Here is a 21,160-nt window from a genome sequence, read left to right on the forward strand (position 1 = left end):
CCAAAAAGTTCGTTCGGGTGTTGGCAGCGCCGACAGAAGACCCGAACGAACTTTTTGGCCAACCCGATATTTGATTTATTATATATAATATTGCTATAGTCTATATAGGATTTAAATTATTTGTATAAGGGATCTGATCAGTCCTAATTAGAGCAGTTCCAGAGATAGTTCATTACATAAATTATGAGAGTAACAAATGTAGCTCATTCAAGACAGATAAGAATAAGACCAGTTACCTGAGGTCGCTCTCAACTGCTGCTCCGTAAGATCATCCTCACAGGTCCTGGCTCCCAGAGAGGCAGTTTCTGCAGAGGACATCAGAGTGAAAGGTAATCAGCATGCCATGTTCAGCTCTGCAGTGTCAGCCAGTATCACAAGAACCCAAAATTTGGCTTTCAAAGAGATAAGCATCAGGCAGAACTCAGGTGAATCTCTGGCACACCTTACATCCTAGTGGCTGGAAAAATGAGCCCAGGGAGTGGCAAGATTAGATCTAATTCTCAATAATCAGCAGCACACAGCGAATATAATAATACAGATAAAATATGGAAACAAGAAAGGCTCATTCTGATTTTTCCCACTTGGTTATTTGGCCAAGCCTACATGTTATAATGACAATGGCACATTACATAAACTATGAGCATACTTTTACTTCTCTGTCAAGGTACCAAAAAAAAGAAAAAAAAATACTCAATATATGGTAGCTGATGTGAGAGACCAAAGCAAAAAACAAGCACTTGAAGAAACCTGAAGAATATGTCCAACTCATCAATAAATCCACATCTTTATTCTGATCTTTTAGGTGAGCTCCAGAGCAGAAGTGCCTGCGATGTCCTGGTTTGCTAAACTTATCCCCAGACAGAAATCATAGGTTTCATCTAGCTCCATTCTTCCTTTGTGTTCCCTGTCATAGGGAAATCTATAAAAAACAACTAGACTTCAGAAATCACTTTCCATACCGTATTCTTTCTCTATTGACTCAACACATGGCGTTGATTCCATTTTACAAAGTCTCTTGTCATGTCTGTTTCTCTATTCTTCTGTCATCATCTCTTTCCTGACAATTTCAATAGCCTCCACAGCAATCTCTGGAATTCCATGTCTTTCCAATCTAATATCTCATAATATCTCAAGAGCTATCATTCAAGAAAGTAAAATTGCTTGAGTAAACATCATGGCCCTAGCACTGGATTTTTGGTATATTACTTGACCTCTTTAAGCCCTGATTCCCTCATTTGTAAAATACAGATATAACTAAATAAATAATCAACAACCATAAGAGAAAATAATCCAAATAAAGGGAAAATGTGATATGGTCTTTAAAGTGAGAAAAGGCCATATCTCGTTGAGAGGATAAAAAAGCTGTCACACAATCCTTACACTGTTAAATAGACTCAAGTTTATCTAATATTTCTAGGCAATAGCATCTGTGGTTGATTCTGAGGGCTTTAATTAAACAAATAATTAACCTTTAAAATAGAAGTGCACACCGAAGCACTATTATTGCCTTCACTAATTGTTTTTCCTGCTACACACAAAACCTTTGACCTTTGATGGTAAACTATTTAAAAACAATACAATCATAATAAATACCCAGTGCCCTTTCCCAAACAACAGCAGCAACAAAAAACAATTATCTTGTAACTATATCTTAAATTAGTTTTGAAAAAAAGAATTTGTCATCAGTCTTTGCTTATAAATTCAGGAATAACTTCCTAATAGATCACAACATTGGTGTCCAATCAATATGTCACTCAAGAAGGCCACTTCTTCCTCCTGACAATCTCTCATATCTTTATGCCTTGATCAATGTTGTTCCTTTTATTTTTTGAATGTCTTTTTTTTCTTCTCCTGTTAAACTCTCATTCTTCCCTCAAAACCTAAAGCAAGTGTCACCTCCTCTGTGCTTTCATTAACAATTAGCTTATACATATGTCTCAGCACTTTTGATGTATTGTGATAACTTTTATATGATTCATGTCTATTTCCCCAAGAAACTGTGAGTTCCTTGAGAGCTTTCATTTTAAGAGATTCTCAACTTAGGACAAAGTGAGGCATAACAAAGTCACCTAGGATACCTTTATTCAAAATACTAAACCACACCCTATATCCTGAAACAGATGAATCTCAAGATGAGAATTTTATAAAAGCTTCCCAGAGCCTCAGAACTCTAAATTCAAAGCTTCCTCAATTATAGCAAAAGCAGAGAAGTCCTCTTACATATATACGTATATATATATATATATATATATATATATATAAACGTGTGCGTGTAAAACCATTTCTTCCCCTCTTTTCTAGCAAAAAGAATTCCATTTTATCAAATAATCCTTACCATTCCACACACACACACACACACACACACACACACACACACTTCAATGTATTAATTAGTCTTGTTCAAATAGATATCAGTAGTAGCTAAGTGAATTTGACCAAATGACTGCTACTCTTTGAAGATTCATGAAAATAAAAAGAAAACAATGACAACTTATTAAGTTTGTATCTCTGCCAGATACTGTGGTAAACTATTTGTGTAAAAACAGTCATGTAACCCTCACAATAAAATCATGAGGTAATGCTTAATCTTTATTTTACAAATCAGGAGCCTGGGGGCTCAAAGGTGTTAAGGTCACTTGCCTCAAGTCCCCAAGTTTGAAACTGACAGAGCCTGAAATGAAACCCAGGTCAGTATGGTAAAAAAGTCTGTGAAATTTTGGATGTGTCCAGTTTTAATACCACAGTATTTAGAAGCTTATAAAGGTTTTCCTACCTTTGTGAAGGCCAGAAAACTAAGTGTGTGTGTGTGTGGAGAGGGGCGGGAAGGAGGAGGGAAGAAAGCAACTTTTCACTAGTCCTGTGAAAATTTCTGATATTTCATAAAAGATTTACATTCTTTGAATATAAAATGTAACCAAATAATAGTTTGGTGCCACATTGAAATCCTTACATTTAATAGTGATTTAAGGAAATGTGCAAAATGTCAAAACCAAAACTGTTATTTAATCTCACAAATTAGATCATGTGGCACTTGGAGACTACCCCGAAGAGAGTGACTTGTGCAAATAATTTTATAAAGGAATGTAGTGCAGTATGCCACAGAATTCTTTTTAGATCCTCAACAATAGTGTCCCCTTTATACAAATGATATAAATACTTTAATAAAGGAGATTTTAACTTATCAAGTGAACTGACCATACTTTTCTGCCTGTGTAAAATGACATGTTTAAAGCCTACTAATGATACTAGCATCTTTCAATATTTCACTTTAATAATTGCTCTGTAATAACAAATCTGACTGTTGTTAACACGATCTGTCTCTTTTGCTGGTGATTTAATTAGATTACTAACTTGTGTTCTCTAGCACCTGACCTTTCTTATTTAATACTATTTAAAAATAAGATCACTGACAATTCATTCAGTATTCTACTCTATTCTGTCAATTTTGTGATGATCACACATTCAAAAATGATACCAAATTACTTTATTTTTATTAACACAAGGTAGGAGTAATTGCTGCATTTTCTGAGGAATAGTATATTGATTACCACAATCACCATCACTACCACCAACATTTTACAGTATTTGCTTTGTGCCAGGTACTGACTGGTGCCCTTTATATGTGTTAGGACACCTCAAGCAAGTGGTGGAGCTATGATTCGAACCCATATAGCTTTATTCAGGAATAGCTCTCTTAACCACAATGATATACTGAACCATATTTTTAAAATCCTAAATGTGGCTTTCCTTTTGATTCTGTAATTATTTCTCATTTCCCTTTTTTCTCATTTGACCTGAGTTCTGCTAACCACCTTTTCCCTTACCCCAAACCAAATGGTTACATCTCCCAAGGCAATGCTTAAAACCTAAATTTTTAGGGTTCTTACTCCTTTTAATTATGAGAATGAAAGCCCTCACCACTCTCTCTCTTTTCTTGTCCTGCCACACCTACTCATAAGCTTGTCCACCTCACTACTCCTTTTTTCCTTCCCTTGTTTGAATAATATTTATTCTGTAAGTTAACTGATAACTTTCAGGCATTCAATCTTAGTTCAAAAGTCATCAAGTTCTTATCTGGCAAATCTTGATTTTTTTTTTTTCCTGCAAATTGGAATAATACTTTAAAAAAACTATATAATCCATACAAATCTAATAATCAGGGAAAGATCTGGAATTTTTAATTTTTTAAAGCAGTCTAGATACACAAACAGAGAATTCTAAGTTTAAGATTGCTGTGATTTGGGAATAAATCTAATCTAATCTGCACTTGATTATTGCAGCAGCCACGTGCTTTTTATATTCTTATCAGCAAATCTGGGAAGCGTTTGGCACAAGTTCAGTGGAAGTTGGAATTTTTAAAATAATGTTTGAATATTTAAGTTGCCAAGTATAGTGCTAAGATAGTATTTGCTTACAAAACTTCCACGTCTCAACCCCTCCCATTGATTTGTTAATGCATTAAATAATCAAGTGCATCACTATTTTTAGTAAAATGTTTAGCACATAAAATAAAAAATACACCACCAAACAGAGTAAATATTAAGCTAACTGGTCTAAAGTAATAAAGAGAAAGAAAAGCATTTTCTGTAGTCCTAGGTCCTAGATAACGTTTTGAGTTCCACTTTACTTTCATCCATTTAAAAAAAAAAAAAAAATATATATATATATATATATATATATATCTATATATATATATGAGCCCATTCTTATTTTATAATTGGAGAATAAGACCAAATTCTGAAAGAGAATCCACAAATTTCAACAGGACTTCTAGCTCCTCCTCCCATTTTTTGAAGTCCCTCCCCTCTCTACCTCAGCTCTATGACTCATTGTAAAAGGTATCTTAGAGACTGGGAATACAGAGAAGATACTTGCAGCTCTCTAGTTTCAAAATAATAAGTGAACATTTGTTGGAAACCTGTTAGCTGCTAAGCACATAACATGCATTTCCTTACTCAATCCTCACAGTAAATCTGTCACAGAAAAGCCATTGCTTTTACGGAAGAGATGAGATATCAAAGCTCAGACATTTGTCCAAAGGCACAGAGTGGCAGAAGGTAGGATTTCACCTGAGTGAGTCTGATTCCAAAGCTCTGCACTCTCCCCTGGACAGGGGTGCCTCCAGGCAGCCCCCAGGACTCCTGGGCCAGGAAGCGTAAAAACTTTGAGTTTCCTACCTCCTAAAAAAACAGCTCAGACCCCTTCAAAGCAGATTCACCATAACAAGATCAATATTTAGAAGAATACACCAAATTCAACATTTATTACTACAGTGGTAGTTCACATTTTAATAAAAACCTCTGGACTTGCTTGTGTGTTGCAAAAGAGAAGCCTGTTTCCAGTTGAAGCAAGTTTGCAATTAAAAATGGTTTCAAGTGGTCTTCTCCATCCTTTTCCTATGTGGATACAAAGAGTGTGCTTCTATAAAGCTAAGCAACTCAGCATGTTACCAAATGGTTTTGAGTAACCAAGCAACATTATCATTGTTGATCTGCAGTGCTTTCTCTTAAATTATTTCTTCTAGGCAGTAATAGATTGAAGTGAATTGAATGCTCCAGTGTCAATTACCTGAATGGGGCTGGATTTGTCATTTTTTACTTTCTGAAAAAGTAAAGCTCCTTTACCCTGCCCTGTCTGGTTTTACCCAGAAGTTATTTTTATATAGTAAGGCAGTAGTATCTCCTGGGGCCTCCAGGCCAGGAACGTGTGATCACTTCTTTCTGCTTCTTGAATCATCTATGACCTCAGTGTAATGGGACCTCGAAAGAATTTAATAAGTTCCTGATATCAATTAGTTTCAATAAATTACTCATACATCCTCTTAAGGTCTCATATTTTAAAGTGCTGTTACTGAAATAGTTTTTCTTAAATGTACTAATGCCTAATACATCTCTCCATATAAGATTCTATTTTATTTGATTGTTTTGAAAGCAAAAGATTGAACTTCTCTTATAATTTAGGGATAATAGCACGTTCCCATCTATCAACCAGTTGCCCAGTTATCTAGACTCGAGTCCTTATAGGATTTGTGACAATCTCTCTTTATGTTGTGTAAAAAGATTTTCATCCCTTAGCATACTATGCTGGCTTGGCTAGGTTTCTCATTAACACAGGAACACGTCTTGTCCGCACACGGATCCCTAGCCTGACCAGTAGGAACACGTGGAACACTGGCTACTTATTTCAACACTTTGTTTTCTATCTCCTAGCTAGTTTTTAATCCTTTACTTTCTACTCCACAGTTGCCAAGTTTTCTGAATAGCCTCATATTAGGTTAAAAGCCTTGCGAAGTTATTTTTTAAAATAGAAAAGAAAATAAATGTTTAGCCAGCAGTGCATCTTTATCACGATTTCCTTTAACTCTATCAAAGTCCCCTTACAAGGGTATCATTTACCCTTGGAAGTTGCATTTCTTTGTCTCAGTCATTATTTGGTTCTTAGAAATTTCTACAACTTCTCTCACACTTTCACCTCAAAGACTTCTCTAATGATAGGTGCTTCCCTCAAAGACCGCATTGTTTTAAAATTACTGCAACAATTCTGGAGTTGAATCAGTTTCACAACTTAAAAAAAAATGTTTTCTGGAATCTGCAATGATAATGTGCAATGATTTCATCATTTCCGAGATTTTACTTCAGTCATATTCAATGGGTTACTTGGGCATGCTTCTTTGGAACCATTATCCATGAAACCATCATTCACTGGCTGTGGAGAACCAGAGAAAGTAACCCTGTGTTGAAATAATAGTCATTTTTAAGAAAACTATTGAGGGACTTCCCTGGTGGTGCAGTGGTTAAGAATCTGCCTGCCAATGCAGGGGACACGGGTTCGAGCCCTGGTCCGGGAAGATCCCACGTGCTGCGGAGCAGCTAAGCCCGTGTGCCACAACTACTGAGCCCACGTGCTGCAACTACTGAAGCCCACGTGCCTAGAGCCCGTGCTCTGCAACAAGAGAAGCCACCGCAATGAGAAGCACGCGCACCGCAACTAAGAGTAGCTCCCACTCGCCGCATCTAGAGAAAGCCTGCACACAGCAACGAAGATCCAACACAGCCAAAAATAAATTAAATAAATAAATCTATAAAAAAAAAAAAAACTATTTGCGAGTCATTCTCTTCGCTTGAAATTCTGAGCAACGATAAAAGATAAGACATCAGTAACATAAAAATAGCCCATTTCTGCTATAGCTAAGTGGCCCTTAGAAGCCTATGTTGTTCAAAAACAATTTCATTAGAAGAATATTGACTACTCCTATGTATATGTTTGTGCTAGGGAAAAACAAAAAACAAAAAAACCAACCCTGCACTGAAGAAACAAATACACTCAGGCTTGAATCCCAGCTCCACCACTTTCTGACTGCTTGAAGGAGCAAGTTACTTAGCTTCCCTGAAATTCAGGATCCTATATGTGAAAATGGAAACAAAAATACCCAGATTTCAGGGGATAATAGGAAGTAACGTTAATAAATATATAAAGCATCTAGTACTGAGTAATTAGTAGATGTGTTCACAGATGATTCTTCTCTGGCTTGGTCCACACTGCTGAACAGAAGTTATTCAAAGAAAAGACTACATCAATTTGGTATACTGACATTTTAGATTATAGTTATATGTAATGGACTCTCTGTCCATCAGTTAAGTGTTTTAAGCCTTTAAAAGATCACTATTATTTGTGTAGATATTTTAGAAATAGCAAATGTTAACAAGACTAAACATTGGTTTCCTAAGCAACATAGTTTGCAAGTTCTGTTTTTTTTTAAATCCCTAAGTAAATTTTACATATGCTGCAATAAAAGTGGTATGTGAACCACGTTGTAAAGACTGTTCAGTTCACAGTAGTTTGGCCATTTACAAAAGGTATAATGAGGAAGATGAACTCAAAGGACTTGTGGTGATGGACAAGTCAGCCCTAGGTTTTCTCTAGCAAGAGAGGGATCCTCCCCTCCCCAACTCCAAGCTCCCACCGTCAGTATAATATTAAGAGAAAAACTGAATGAGAAGTCAAATCTCAGAATACAGGTCTGCAAATGTGGCATTCTCCAAAAATCGAAAAATCTCCATTTATACACAAACATTGGGTCAAGTAATTTTCTAGACTATTCCTTACACTGCAGTCACCTAAATCATATGACCTACTGAGAACATCACCAAAGCACAAAACATTTATTTTTTTCTCTGAAGCAATCCTTAGTGAACCGAGGACAGTACGTTAGAGCTTTCACAAAGCCAAGTTAAATGGGAAAGGTAAAAAATAGGAATTAAAACTCTGCTTCAATCCATGTAGATTTAAACTGATCTATTAGCATTTTGGAGCCAGTCTTCCTATTATAAAGTGAGGATAAAGTGATCTGTTCTGCTTGCCTCACAAAGTCCCGGTGAGGATGAAATGGAAGTTGTTGCTATCATCACCTCCAGGTGATCATGCAAGACAGGGAAATACAATCCTTGTACTACACTTTCTAAATATTTAATGTCTTAAATACGCTGACATGGAAGGCACCACTACTACTTATAATAAACTATCCTATACAGTTATATATATGGGGGAAATGATTGCTTCCCATGTGCAGGCTTATTTATTTTGTGAATTATATATGGCCATAAAGAAAATCCTCAGATGACTAAATCAATTCTTTTATCAACACTGTAATTGTTGAAATAAATTTATCAATAACCTAAGATGGAGAAAAGTTTCCTAAATTATATGTAAATAATCCTCGGGTTATTACTGTTCAGAGTTTTCTACATTTCACCACATTAGGAAAGGTCAAATTTATATAGTCATATAGCCCAAATTATACTTACAAGAATTGACCTAGGCAATGATGGATACAAACATAAGTAAAATAAATCTGGAGAGGTTAAGTTAGTGAAAGTATGCATAGTCCCAGAAAAGGAAGATTAGAAAGGCTAGGCTGGAGCCAAGAATGAAAAATGTACTATTGGAACCTGCTATGAATTTTCAAGACAATACTTATGCGTACCCATGAAATGTTTATTTAATAAATCATTCATTAATGAGCAGATTGATGAGATTTGGCACATTGTTTCTTTGGACTGTATTAGTGGCAGAAAAAATGGTTTCTGAGACACAGCCAATTTTTTTCTTCTTTGTCTGGATGCAAGTATTGCAAAGGGTCCCTTAATCTGGGCAAAGTGAGAGTTTTAAGCAGGAGATGCCATGATCATATTTGCATCTTTGGGATGCTATTCAGGGGATGGAATGGAGGAGGAAGAGTTTGGTTGTTTTAAAAAAAAAAAGGACACTGGAACATTCATTGTACTTCCATCTATTACCTTCTAGAAGAAATCATGGATTAAATGAAGAATAGTGATTCCATTGGAGAGAAAAGGAATGTTAAAACATCCAAGATTGGGGTAAGAGAAAAGATGATGAGCTCAATTTTGGACATGAATTAGAGGAGAGCTGATGAGTAAAAATTTAAGTTACTGAAACTAGATCCTGGAAGAGAAGTCTGAGTTGCAAATCATTTGGAAGAAGTCATAACTAATACTAGCAAGTAGATGGGAGTTCTGAGGAAGAACACATAGCATACAGAAGAGGAGAGCTGAGGACAGAACCCTAAGGAAGGAAAATTAAGAAGCAAGTGGCTTGAAGATTACTGAAAGAATACAAAAGATGATGATGGAGAACAAAGAGGTAGGCACAGGACCCTGGAGTGATCGGTAAAACAGTGACCAAAGGAAAAGAACTTTCCAGAGGTTTGAGGTACAGCGTAAAATTACACAGAGATGTAAAATAAGGCCCTGGTGATATTGTGAGAGATGATGGTGAAAGAGGCAGTAGAGGGATGGTACATACTTCATAGAAGGAGTAGATAGAACTTGCTGATGGGTCTGATGAGGAAAGTGACAGAAGAAGACGAATCAAAGATGATTCCCATGTTTTTTGTCCAAGAAATAAGAGGAATGGAGATCCTGTTTACTGAGATGAGGAAAAGTGCAGCTGGAACAAGTTGGGAGGGAAGAGAAGGTTTGGAATCAGTCATTTGGAAAATGTTTGGTTTGAGATGCTTTGTTTACATACCTAAGTAAAGGTGTCAAGTAGGTAAGTGTGGCAGTGGGGGCAGAGAGGAGAGGGCGAGGGAAAGAGAGAAGGAAAAGGAGAAGGAGGGGTAGGAAGGAAGGAAGAGGTCAACATATAGATGCTCATTTAAGTCCTTGAGATGAGATTGAATAAGATCGCCTAGAGGATACATGAGAGTACATGACTGAACCCAGGATACACTCTTACACAGGACACACCAAAGGAGGGGACGCTGTGAGCAGCCCACTCCAGCAGGGCAAAGTACTTTATCCTTGACATTGTCTAGAATTGCCAGTGCGTGGTAAAAATAATAATCAAGCAGGCTAACTTTTAGTCAGTTTTACTGTTACTGTTTTTAAATTCCTATAGGAATGCTGCCACTTTATTGCCTGAACTGGGGTGGAATATTCACACTATCCCCTCCTTAAATAAGAAGAAACCAGTGAAGAAGACTGAGCAAAAACAGTCCGTGAAGTAGAAGATCCAGAGAGAATGGGGTATGGAAGCCCCATGAAAGAGCCATTACAAAAAGAAGGGAGAGATGAACTTGTCAAAAGTTGCTGGTTGGTCAGATGAGAACTAGGAATTGACCATGATGTTTGCCAAAGAATGGGTCCTTGGAGTCTTTGACCAGAGCTTCTTTTGAAGAGTGGTGAAGGCAAATGCCCCCTGAATGTGGGTATAAGAGAGAATGAAGATGAAGGAAATGGAGGAGTCAAGTGCAGACGATTCTCTGAGGCGTTTTGCTGTAAAAAGGATCAGAGAAATGGGGCAGCATGCGGAGGTGGCTGTGGCATCATGGAAGGGTTTTTTTAAGTAGAGTGATGTAGAGAATGTCAGTATGAGGATGGTGATGAGCTAGTGGTGAGGGAAAATTAATGATGCAGAAGACAGTGAGGCAGTGACAAGTGTCAGATGATGGATCTCATAGGATCCAGACGGGTGTGGATTTCTGAAGCAAGTGTGAATGGGGATGGAAGTCAAATGATCACTGAAGTCAATGGAAGTTAAGTTAGAACTTAACCTCATAGAAGTTGGAGGCTGTCAGGATCATGACAAAAGTTGGGGATGAGAGTTGGAGGAGTACAAAGTTACAGAGGAGAGTAAAGAGGTGCCAAAACGAATGAGAATGTTGTAAAACAGGGACTAGAAAAGAGGGCCAGATAGCAAAAGCCATTTTGTTTTAGCATATAAAATATTCCTATTTGTCCTTTTTTGTGATACCCAATGACGGAAACCATTTTTGTTGAGTAAAGATTTGACCAGCAATCTTATCTAGCTATGAGCCAGGACCACTACTTTTCCCTTGTAGATACTATGGAGGCCATGTAAGCAATAAAATTATTATCAACAAAAATGAGAAACCTTGCAGAACATAAGTGGTCTCCTATTAAACGCTTAGATTAAGTTTTATGGCAATACTATCACATTGTATTTTTCATAATCTTTCTAAGTTTGATCAAAAAAACTTACAATGTGATGCACATAGCAGATGAATTTTAGGATTTTGGTACAAGGTGATGAAAATGTCTCAGAAATGTATGATGACTTGGTCCACTAAGTTTGCTGTCATGGCTAAGTAGATGAAGTAACTCATGATCATTACTAATGCAAAAGGTGATGTATAAGCTAAAACCACATTATCGTAAACATCTTATGATTAAAACAAACCAAAAAATAATCCTGCAGAAATTTAAAGATATCGCTATTCTAAAATACTTGATAATGGCAAACAGGAAAAGTGAACTTTAATACGTGCGGACAATTCACAAATGGTGACCAGAATTCAAATACACGAAGGGGCAAAATAAACAAAAAAGCCATAAATATGGTCCCCTTAAAAAAATAAAAGGTATGTTGGGGGAAGGAGGTGGAGGAATCCCGTGGTAAAAAAATTAAAAGTAACTTTTTTTAAAAAATCTCACTTCTACAAACTATAAATGAAAACATCTTTAATGTGGTAAGTAATTTGAGCCAAATGTAGAATTCCCTTTTGAGGATTTTTATCATTGATATTTTTAAGGATGTAGAAAGGATAGCCATATATGTTTGACCCAATAAAATAAGTAATATGGGAATGAATTTCATCTTTTATATGGCTAATATTTTCTATACACTATACATTTCTTTACCCTGATCTTCACAATCTGTCCTCAAGAGGCAACAGAACTCTATCGCCCCAAATGCTCTAGATCTCTTTCCAGAATAAAGAAAACTGACCTCTAATTTGCAGATCTGTGTCTGCTTTTTTGCAGCTACACTATGAATTGTTGAGAAGTATCTCTTTATAGTCACAAAATTAGAATGTAAGAGGGCGAAGCCAAATGGAATCAATTTTCATTTGTTCCAATTCAACCCTCTCCCATCCCCCACACCCCATCTCCTCTGTGGTGCCCCTGAAAGGGTTGCAGGGTATTTATGGATTGGTGTTGGGGCACTTTGTTTTCCTTCCTTCTGCAAACACATAGTGGCAATCCTGTCTTGCTAAAAGTCTTGTAAATAGGAACCAACGAACTTCTCCTGATGGATCTCCAACAAACATGTCAACTCCCATGAATGTTTCATTTCACCTTATGTACAGTTCACCTCATGACCTAGTTCTGGGTTTGTTTTCATTCATGGGTTCAATGAGTATTTATTGAATACTTACTATATGCAACTCTGATAGTCACCTTGTGGAAGTACAGTAGAACAATTTCTAGATATTTTAGTTTAATCAATCTTTTTTATTCAGATACAAAACTGTCCTGGACTTACATTGTTCCACATTCCATAAAAGATTTCTTCAATACTTATTTAGCATAAATGACATTAACAGGCTAATATAAGTATAACCTCTAAATGTTATAAATAAAATAGCCTCTAACATGGTTTCATTAAACTACAAAAGCCTCTAAAAAATCATGATGAAAAATGACAATGTTTTTGTTAGTTCAAAAAAAAAAACAACTTTATAAACACATTATTTCTGCTTTGCACTGGTTGTTTAAAGGGTTATGTTTGAAAGGGGGCAGGGTCATGCCTCACTATCAGACCCCCTGCTTTTCACTCCCCCTGCCCACTTAAGTCTGAGCCAAGCTTGGGAACTTACAGTGAAATCTTTGACTCTTTGATTGCTTGTATTTAGTCAGTAAGTTTGCTCTGTGGATTTGTTTCTCACATGCTTTTCCATTTACCTACAGTTCTCTCAGTAACAGCCCCCTAATGTGTCCACCACAGTGACTGACCTTGAAGGAGCTTCTGCCTCTAGGTCCTCCCAACGTTACCCCTCTGACACATGGCTGCCACATCATGTTTCCTAAAACACCTCTGCAGTGATGTCATTCTCACACTCAAAACTTTAGTGTCTTCTTATTTTCTGCCTCGTCAAATCTAAATTTCTTTGCTCAGCTTCCAAAGCCTTCCATAGTCTCAACTATCTACTTACTTTTTGCCACTTTCTCCTAAATGGTCATTATTAGGCAATCAGTTTAGTTTCTTGCTTCTCAACAAAATCTTGTCAATTTTCTTTCATCCCTAGGTCTGAATCACATCATCTTCCCTCTCAACTGTAAGGGCTATGCCTAAATAAATAAACAGGCAAATAAACAGACGAAGAGACAAACAAATAAGACTCTATTTCACATTCCCAATCTTACTCATTCTTCATGTCCTAATATTCCACTCACCATAACAAACCCCACAGATCCAATGCTCCTTTGAACAGTCCTGAACTTGGAGAAGTTCCTTAAACTGTGATGGTTACATGGCTTATTGTGTCAAGTATATTGATTTTGTCTTCCAGGCATCTTCGAAACTCCTTGAGGGCAGGGAACTTTCATTCTTTTGTCCCTCACAACCCCAGGCCAACTGCTACACCCAGAGCTGATGTCCAGTGGATTCCTCTCTAAGGGGTTCTATAATCAACAATGGCAGCAAAGAAGAAGAATCTTTTTCTTCACTTCATTCTGATTCTCACTCCAATTAATTCATCAAGCATTTGCTACACTTAAGGACAAGTATTTGGTATTCCCTCTCAAAGGGAAAAGAGTTAAAAATCTTACAGAAAGAGGCTAAAGGGGGAGAAAAGTTCTTTGAGGCATATGCCAGCTTTGTGAGCAATCTTTCTTCTTTTCCTTCTCACATACAACTGTTACAACATTGTAGAAACAAGTTCCCCTCTGCTGTTTTCCTTTCGCTAGTGTCTTCTTGTGACTGCCTGGTGAATGTGTAAGTCATATGCATTTAATCCTTTGAAGTTCAAGCACATTCTTGCTTGAAACAAAAGCTCTAGAGAATGAAATCAGAGTATACAATTATTGCAAAATGGCAATAAAATCACCTCCCCACACGTCCCTTGAGAACGATGGTCAAAGAAGATCTGGCTGAGGTCTGAGACAGACTGTCAACTTGACTTTTAATTTTATAAACTATGATCGTTTGGACAAGAAAATGTCTTCAAAGGGTCAATGTCATTTCTGTAAATGGAAAGAAGACTGAGTGTGAAAAGAGTGCTTTGAATCAAGCTTAAGGAAAAAAAAAAAAGTAAAACTTACGAGCAAATATCAACAGTACTTTCTCCATTTTTCTCTTTTTGTTCCTTTAAGAGGAATTTTTTTAAGTGAGGAAATTGCAGTTAAAAATTATTTTATAGCCCTTAAAATGAAAACATTTGCCTATTAAGCTCTAACGACCTACAATATTCTATCTGTAAAGCATCATTTGGCCCCCTGCTGTTTCATTTAACTTTAGCTGAACCTTTTTTGTTGCTTCCTAATCTACCCTAATTTGCCTAAACCCCTTATTTGTCCTTTCTCAAACTGTTTGTTTACATCTCACTGGAAATGTGTAACAATAACAAAGTGCTTTAAGGACTAGAAACAGTGATAGATTTAGACACGCAATTTTTCTTCACAGCATAAAAAGACATTCAAATTAACACACATCCACTGAGCGCACACTAGGTGACAAGGGCCATATTTGGCGAGTAGATACTAAGATGAAAACAACCTCTGGTGCTTTCAAGGAACTTGAATCTGGAGAAGGAGACAAAGTAGAAAAAACACTACAGTGTGGGAAGTGGCCTGCTGGCGGTGGGAGCCAGGTATTCTTGACACAAAACAACACGGAACAGTGAACTCTGTGGGAGAATGAAGCATTAATGCGATACGTATCTTATTCTGTAACATGTCATTTAAATAGTTTTTTTCTGTTTTGGAGAAACATTTTATAGACAAATGATAAGACAAGGACAATGACCAGCTTTTAAAATCTTCCCTTCAACCTATGTACCAAGAGGGAAAGGGGGCGGGAGGGATAAATTGGGAGACTGGGATGGACATATGCACCCTACTATATATAAAATAGATAACTAATAAGAACCTGTGTGTGGGGGCTTCCCTGGTGGCGCAGTGGTTGAGAATCTGCCTGCCAATGCAGAGGACACGGGTTCGAGCCCTGGTCTGGGAAGATCCCACATGCCACGGAGCAGCTGGGCCCGTGAGCCACAACTGCTGAGCCTGCGCATCTGGAGCCCCTGCTCCGCAACAAGAGAGGCCGTGACAGTGAGAGGCCCGCGCACCGCGATGAAGAGTGGCCCCCGCTTGCCGCAGCTGGAGAAAGCCCTCACACAGAAACGAAGACCCAACACAGCCATAAATAAATAAATAAATAAATAAATAAATAAATAAATAAATAAATAAATAAATAAATAAATAAACAAACTTAAAAAAAAAAAAAAGAACCTGTGTGTGTATAGCACAGGGAACTCTACTCAATACTCAATACCCTCAATACTCTGTACAGCAAAATTCACTTTGCTGTACAGCAGAAACTAACACAACATTGTAAATCAACTATACTCCAATAAAAATTAATTAAAAATAAATAGATAAAAATCTCTCCTTCAACCTACGTAAACAGCAGAATATGATAAAGATAAGTACAACGATGTTCAATTGGGAATCAGAAGCTTGGGTTGTGCTATGGATTAGCCTTGTAACCCTGACTAAGTCCTGAAACTGCTGAGTGACCGTTCCCTCAGCTGGAAGATGGTGGGTGGGACCTACCTGAGTTTTAAGGACCCCTTTGGCTTTCCCATGATTTGAACATCTGCACTTACTTTTGTCAACTCACAAGTACTTGCTACAAGGCTGAGGAGAAGATCTCATAAGATTGGACAATAATTCATCTTTACCTAAATATGTTATTTGTGTGTTGATATTTACAGCCCTCTCTTTTCACATTCCCTTTCACATGACTAGCCCTTTGGTCCTTTATATTCACATAACCCTTAATTCTTTTCCAAGTATATTCACATTCACTATCTCAAGCACTCTTACTCTATACACTAACCATACTCCAAAGAATCTTCCCTCACTCTGTTGCTAAGACATACATCTTATAACCTTCTTGTTCACTCTTATTTCAAACTACTCTGCTTTATGTTTAACTCTATGCTTTTCTTCTTTCCTTTCTTCTAAGAGGAACCAGATTCATCATTTTCTAGCCCCTCTCCACCCTCTTTCTCAGTTACCCATTTTTCAAAATCACTGAAGTGGATTTGTTTTGACTGAGTGCTTAAAGCCTCAAGGAGCCGAAGCACAAAGGTGACTCTGTGTACTACTTCTAATAAGTTGATTTAGGAGAACTCTGGTTTCCTAACTCTGGTTTCTTCAAAAATACGATGTCCCTGGAAGCTCTTAAGTTAGCAGCTTGCACTGGGGAAAAGGAAGTCGGTCTATGCAGCCAGGATGCCTGAGAGGCACCCATCCTACCTAGTGAGTACAAGGTCAGATTAGTGGAGTGGGGTTTCAGAGAGAGCAATAAACACAGCAGTACCAGAGAGTGGTTCCATCTTTAGAAATATAATTTTTAAGTATAACTCAAACTATGTGTCACTAGTTTTCTTTCAGTGTTCTTAGAGTTCAGCATTTCTGGTTGAGGAATATTAATAATCTAGTGGAAGCTATGGACCGCCTTCCTACAAAAATGCACATATGGATAATTCCACAGGCAATTACAAGGGAGCATGGAATTCCTAGGCCCATGGATCCCAGGTTAATAAACTGTGCACAGATTACCTGGATAAGCTCTTTTGTGGTGTTACATAACTCTTAAAAATGTAATCTCCATTCCCTTTTGTTGCATTAATGTAAAACTTTTTTGTTTGCCAAGAAACCAAGGGTTTGGTCATCTAATTGAGACAGTCATAACTTTTTAGTTTCTTTTTTTGTTTTTAGTAATTATTAAAGACAATGTTTATCAGATATTATCATATTAAATGAAGTAAGTCAGACAAAGACAAATATATGATATCACTTATATGTGGAATCTAAAAAAATGATACAAGTGAACTTATTTACAAAACAGAAATAGACTCACAGACATAGAAAACAAACTTATGGTTACCAAAAGGTGAAAGCGGGGGGAGGGATAAATTAGACATTTGGGATTAGCAGATACAAACTACTATATATAAAATAGATAAACAACAAGGTCCTACTGTATAGCACAAGGAACTATACTCAATATCTTGTAATAACCTATAATGGAAAAGAATGTAAAAAGAACATATATATATATTTTTAAAAGACAATGTTATAGAAAAATAATATGAGTAAAGAACAGTTGTATGGGGACTTCCCTGGTGGCTCAGCGGTTGGGATTCTGCGCTCTCAATGCAGGGGACCCAGGTTCGATTCCTGGTCGGGGAACTAGATCCCACATGCATGCCGCAACTAAGAGTTCATATGCCACAACTAAGGAGCTGGCGAGCCGCAACTAAGGAACCCGCCTGCCACAAGTAAGACCCGGTGCAACCAAATAAATAAGTAAATAAATAAACAATTGTAGGTTCCCAATCAAAATCTTTGAAAAGAATACTGATTCAAATAGAGACTGAACCCCAAATGAACTGAATGTGGTCTGTACAGCACACTGAGCATTCGGTGTGCACTGACTTATGCCACCTATTTCCCAATGATGTGGTCACTTACTCTGTGTGAGTAGGATCAAAAAAAAAAAAGGGTAATGCCAAACCACACAGACATGTTTACATAAAGACAAATTAGCCGATCACTGAGGTAAAAACAAAACAGAACTCTTCAAAGGAAAAATTGATTCCATTTTTCTACTATATAAAGTCTAAAAGAAATTAGCTGAATTTTTAAACTAAAATAATCAAATGTTTTAGAATCATATGCTTACATATTGGCAAGAAACGTTACTCCAGTAGCCTAGAAGTGTAATGGATCTCTCCAAACACTTAACTAAATCCTTATGTAGAATACAGTTGATTAAGTATAGCATGAATAACAATAACTAACAAAGGTCACCTACAGCATGTAGGTTAACCAGGAGAATGTCCAATGTTTCTGTATTATGGCTAATATTAGGCATAATTTTTAAAATTTGAGCTCTGGAAAAATAACATTTTCAAGAAGGCATTAAAATGATAGTATGCAAAGCAGCTTCATAAAATTTAATATGTATTCTACAAAAAGTGGGGAAATTTTTGATTTGAAAACCAAACTTTATGAAGAAGGAAAGATTAAACAATTAAACTAGGTTTTCAAATGAAGTTGATTTCCAGATATCCTTTTTAATTCTCCAATTCAACCACAAATTTCATCACTGAAATACCTAAGTATGAAAACTCTGAAAGATGTTGATATTTTTGGCTTACCAACTTTTGTGATGTTCTTTTTTTTTCTCTAAAAAACTTGTAGATATTCTCAATCAAAACAAAAAGATCTCTCATGAGACTTTACCGAGGGAACAAAATGCTTTAGAAAAGTTTGGTAAAATCAAGAAATAGAGTAGATTGAAACCTTATAATATTCATTTCAAATAATCTTCAGGTAGTGAAGAAGCAAAGCAGCGTTCTTTTTTCCCCCCTCAATGAATCTGGAAGTCAAGACTTTTCTTATAAAACACAAAACCATACCAAAAACAACTTGGCAGTAAAATTATTTTAAGAATTTTTACTTTTATCTGTACATGATCCTGAGGGTGTTAAAGATCCTGAGAAAGGCCACGGGGCAGTTTAAAAACTGAAACTTTCAAACATCATTACAGTACATAATCTTTGCCCCACAAGCACCATCTCTGCCTTCAGCGTTCATAATAATAATAATTGCTATTTGCAAATATGTCAGTAAAGCTTAGCTGGTTCTTGGGGAAATTAGATTGAATGCCATCAAATAATTTTAAAAAACAGCAACAACACAACAACATTTTGCCCACAGTTGTAAATTATACAATACGTTGGAGAGAAAAACACATTAGTTCAAATACTGTGTGTCACTAATTCATTCATTTCCCTACAATCCATATGGAACCTAAACACACAACGCTTTCCTTTCTTCAGCTCATTCCAGTTAAAAAAGGAAGATAATGCTTAAAATATTATAGAGTTTTGAAGGTACACATGAAATAAATATTTCTGACTATTTTACCTCATATAGATGATAGTAAAAATACCACTATTATTTTCCTCCAAAGTATATTCCATTTTTTAAATTTGACTTAACATCGCCCAACACTACTTACTATGAAGAATTAAAAACATAAGTTTATCAACCATTCTTAGAATGAAACTCAACAAAGAAAAAGAATGCTTGTTCTTTATTAGACAATATGAACTGAACTCAGAGTTCCCACTAAGGTTCATAGTGCACAAGTAACTAATTACAAGACTAAAAGTTTCATGAGTTTCACCCCAGGTATCACAAGCTGAAATTCCAGGCCTCTGTGTCATTCCCTGAAACATCTGCAACAGAATCTAACATTCTTGATAAATGAGATAAGTGAAAGCATTTACTTAATTAGATTTTAAAGTATATTTATTAACTCATACAACAAATACTAAATTGAAAAGTGTTACACCGAAAACCAACAGGCAAACGTGCAACAGAACTTAATTTTTACTTTAGAAGTTGCTGCCTTCAATATTGTTTACTTACTGCAACTTTCAACATGATTCTGATGATATTTGACTCAAACATAAGCTGATGATAAAAAATATTAACTCATAAAATTAAGCCTTTCCATTATTTTAAAGTAAGTGCTTTCTTAACATTCACTGTTTTTTCCCCTCTGTTCTTATAGTCTACAAAGGTTCCAAAATACAATATAAAACTATGCATATCTATGTATACATATATACAACCTAGTGCAGAAAATCATCTGATTCTATGTTTATCCGGGGTAATCTGTTTTGGTTCTGTCCTGCCAAACCACTTCTGGTGTTTCCAGCAAGGCAATGACAGCATACACCTTCTTGTTATTATTTATGTATGGAGGGCCAAACCAAATGTCTGGGTGGGTCTCCAAAGACATAAAATCGGTAGTTTTTTTTTCCATCCACAGGACCCAATTACATTTAAATAAACCAACTCCTAGTGAAAGGTTGGCTCCAACAGAAAATACCAGGCAACCACAGACACTGAAATTAAATCACAGTCGTAAGTCTAGAAGCCACCAACATATTGTTAAAAATAGTCTTTAGTCCATCTTTGTGTATGCATACACAGGCAAATAATGCGCATTAGTAACGAAAAGAAAAAATTGCCCCATTTCTTTCTATGGTTGCATCCTTCACTAAAATTTCCTAATCTGTAAAAGTTTTGCATTTCAGGCGAAACATGTAAAAACACAGAGGCTGCTCTAAGGATGCCTCTTGTCACAGAGGCAGAGAAACTGTCATGTGCTGCTCGGGCATTAAATGGATGAGTCCTTCTGATTGATCCTGGAGTGGCAGAGACTTGACAAATGTGGGAAAGTCCTCAGCTGTGAGATGGGGGCTGAGGTTGTGGGCTCTTGGTCAATTGAAAGGTTGCATTGAATGTAAATTATAGGACTGTTCCTTAGAAGTATACTCCTTTCAACCAGGTGAAAGGCAAACAGTGTCGTGTTCGTTCAGAGATGGTCTGGTGGTGGCTTCCTAGCTAAGAGAGGAAGCCAGGCAGCAAGGAGCCATTATAATCTCCATCTCTGAAGGATGGAAAGGAAGGAAGGAAATATTTTTATATAAAATCATATTAAATTTCCTTTTCAACGTGCCTCTATGCATTTCTCTTTCCAATTTATATGAAAAAGTATTAGTTTTAAAACTACAGCAGAACTGGCAGTA

At 36.6% G+C, this 21,160-nt stretch overlaps 1 protein-coding gene across 4 annotated transcripts in view; it reads right to left on the reverse strand.

Annotated features, from left to right (window-relative positions):
- The window catches only part of ZFHX4 (zinc finger homeobox 4), a 176,827-nt gene that overhangs the window by 31,239 nt on the left and 124,428 nt on the right, over positions 1-21,160 (reverse strand). For all 4 annotated transcript variants that reach the window (XM_059901413.1, XM_059901410.1, XM_059901411.1 and 1 more), the window contains exon 5: positions 237-305. In XM_059901413.1, the coding sequence (XP_059757396.1) occupies positions 237-305 (69 nt within the window). The remainder of the gene's footprint in view (positions 1-236; positions 306-21,160) is intronic.

This window comes from Balaenoptera ricei, chromosome 17, assembly GCF_028023285.1.
Source record: "Balaenoptera ricei isolate mBalRic1 chromosome 17, mBalRic1.hap2, whole genome shotgun sequence".
In the NCBI taxonomy this organism is placed as follows: domain Eukaryota; kingdom Metazoa; phylum Chordata; class Mammalia; order Artiodactyla; family Balaenopteridae; genus Balaenoptera; species Balaenoptera ricei.